General features: G+C 41.1%; 1 protein-coding gene across 1 annotated transcript in view; it reads left to right on the forward strand.

The window, feature by feature from the left end:
- ZNF699 (zinc finger protein 699) overlaps nt 1–1168 on the forward strand; it is a 14881-nt gene that overhangs the window by 6649 nt on the left and 7064 nt on the right. Inside the window, exon 4 of the mRNA XM_003797978.2 lies at nt 706–832. Coding sequence (XP_003798026.1) covers nt 706–832 — 127 coding nt within the window. The remainder of the gene's footprint in view (nt 1–705; nt 833–1168) is intronic.

The following is a 1168-nucleotide window of genomic DNA, read 5'->3' on the forward strand; positions in this document are numbered from 1 at the left end:
CCCAGGGGGACAGCTTGAGGCTCTGTCTCAAAAAAAAAAAAAAAAAAAAAAATATATATATATATGGTTTGTAATAACTTGATAAATGTGTTTCCCTGAGTTCTGTGAGCCATTCCAGCAAATGAATTGAAACCAAGGAGGGGATGCTGGTAGCCCTGATTTATAGCTAGTCAGTCGGAATTATAAGTGACAACCTACTGCTTGTTATTGGTGTCTCAAGTGGGGGACAGTTTTGTGGGGTTGAGCCTTCATCTGTGGGATCTGATACTATCTCCAGGTATGTAGTGTCAGAGTTGAGTTGAATTATAGGGCACCCAACTGGTGTCTTCTGGATAATTTCTTGGTGTGAGGAATATCCCCAATATCTGGATTCAGAAGCCTTCCATGCTGTATTAGGTGTCTGTAAGACAGTAAGAAAAACACTTTGTTTTTTTTCCTGTCTCATTACTATCATATTATGGGGGGACAAATTTAATGTTTTAGAAATGTTAAAGCTATGAGACTGGATTTGCTCTGTCAGGAAGTATGTGTGGGTAGAAAGGGAATGAGATCTGATGACTGAATTCTAAAGTAAAGTAGGAGACCATAGAATCTTCTGAACTTCCTATGAATTGGCTCTCAGTTCTCCAGTGTTGACAGCCTCATCCATCCTCATGTGCACATTGGAGTTTTTACCTTCTGAACAGAACTTGTGGGATATTTTAGGACTCAGTGATCTTTGAGGATGTAGCTGTGAACTTTACCCAGGAGGAGTGGGCTTTGTTGGATATTTCTCAGAAGAACCTCTACAGAGATGTGATGCTGGAAAACTTCTGGAACCTGGCCTCACTAGGTAAGAATAACAACATTCTTTCATGTGGTTGTTTAGAAAACAATTGTTTTTTTCCAAGACAGTCTCACTTTGTCACGCTCAGTAGAGTGCCGAGGCATCAGCTCACAGCAACCTCGAACTCTTGAGCTTAAGCAATTATTCCCAAGTAGCTGGGACTACAGGTGCCCACAACAATGCCCGGCTATTTTGGTGTTGTAGTTATCGTTGTTTGGCAGGCCCGCGTTGGATTTGAACCTGCCAGCTCTAATGTATGTGGCTGTTGCCGTAGCCACTGAGCTATAGGCACTGAACCTAGAAAACAATTTTATCTTACTCATCTGCTTTTTTTTTTTTTTT

The sequence above is a fragment of the Otolemur garnettii genome, unplaced genomic scaffold, assembly GCF_000181295.1.
Source record: "Otolemur garnettii isolate 467f Iridium unplaced genomic scaffold, OtoGar3 scaffold00127, whole genome shotgun sequence".
Taxonomy (NCBI): Eukaryota; Metazoa; Chordata; class Mammalia; order Primates; family Galagidae; genus Otolemur; species Otolemur garnettii.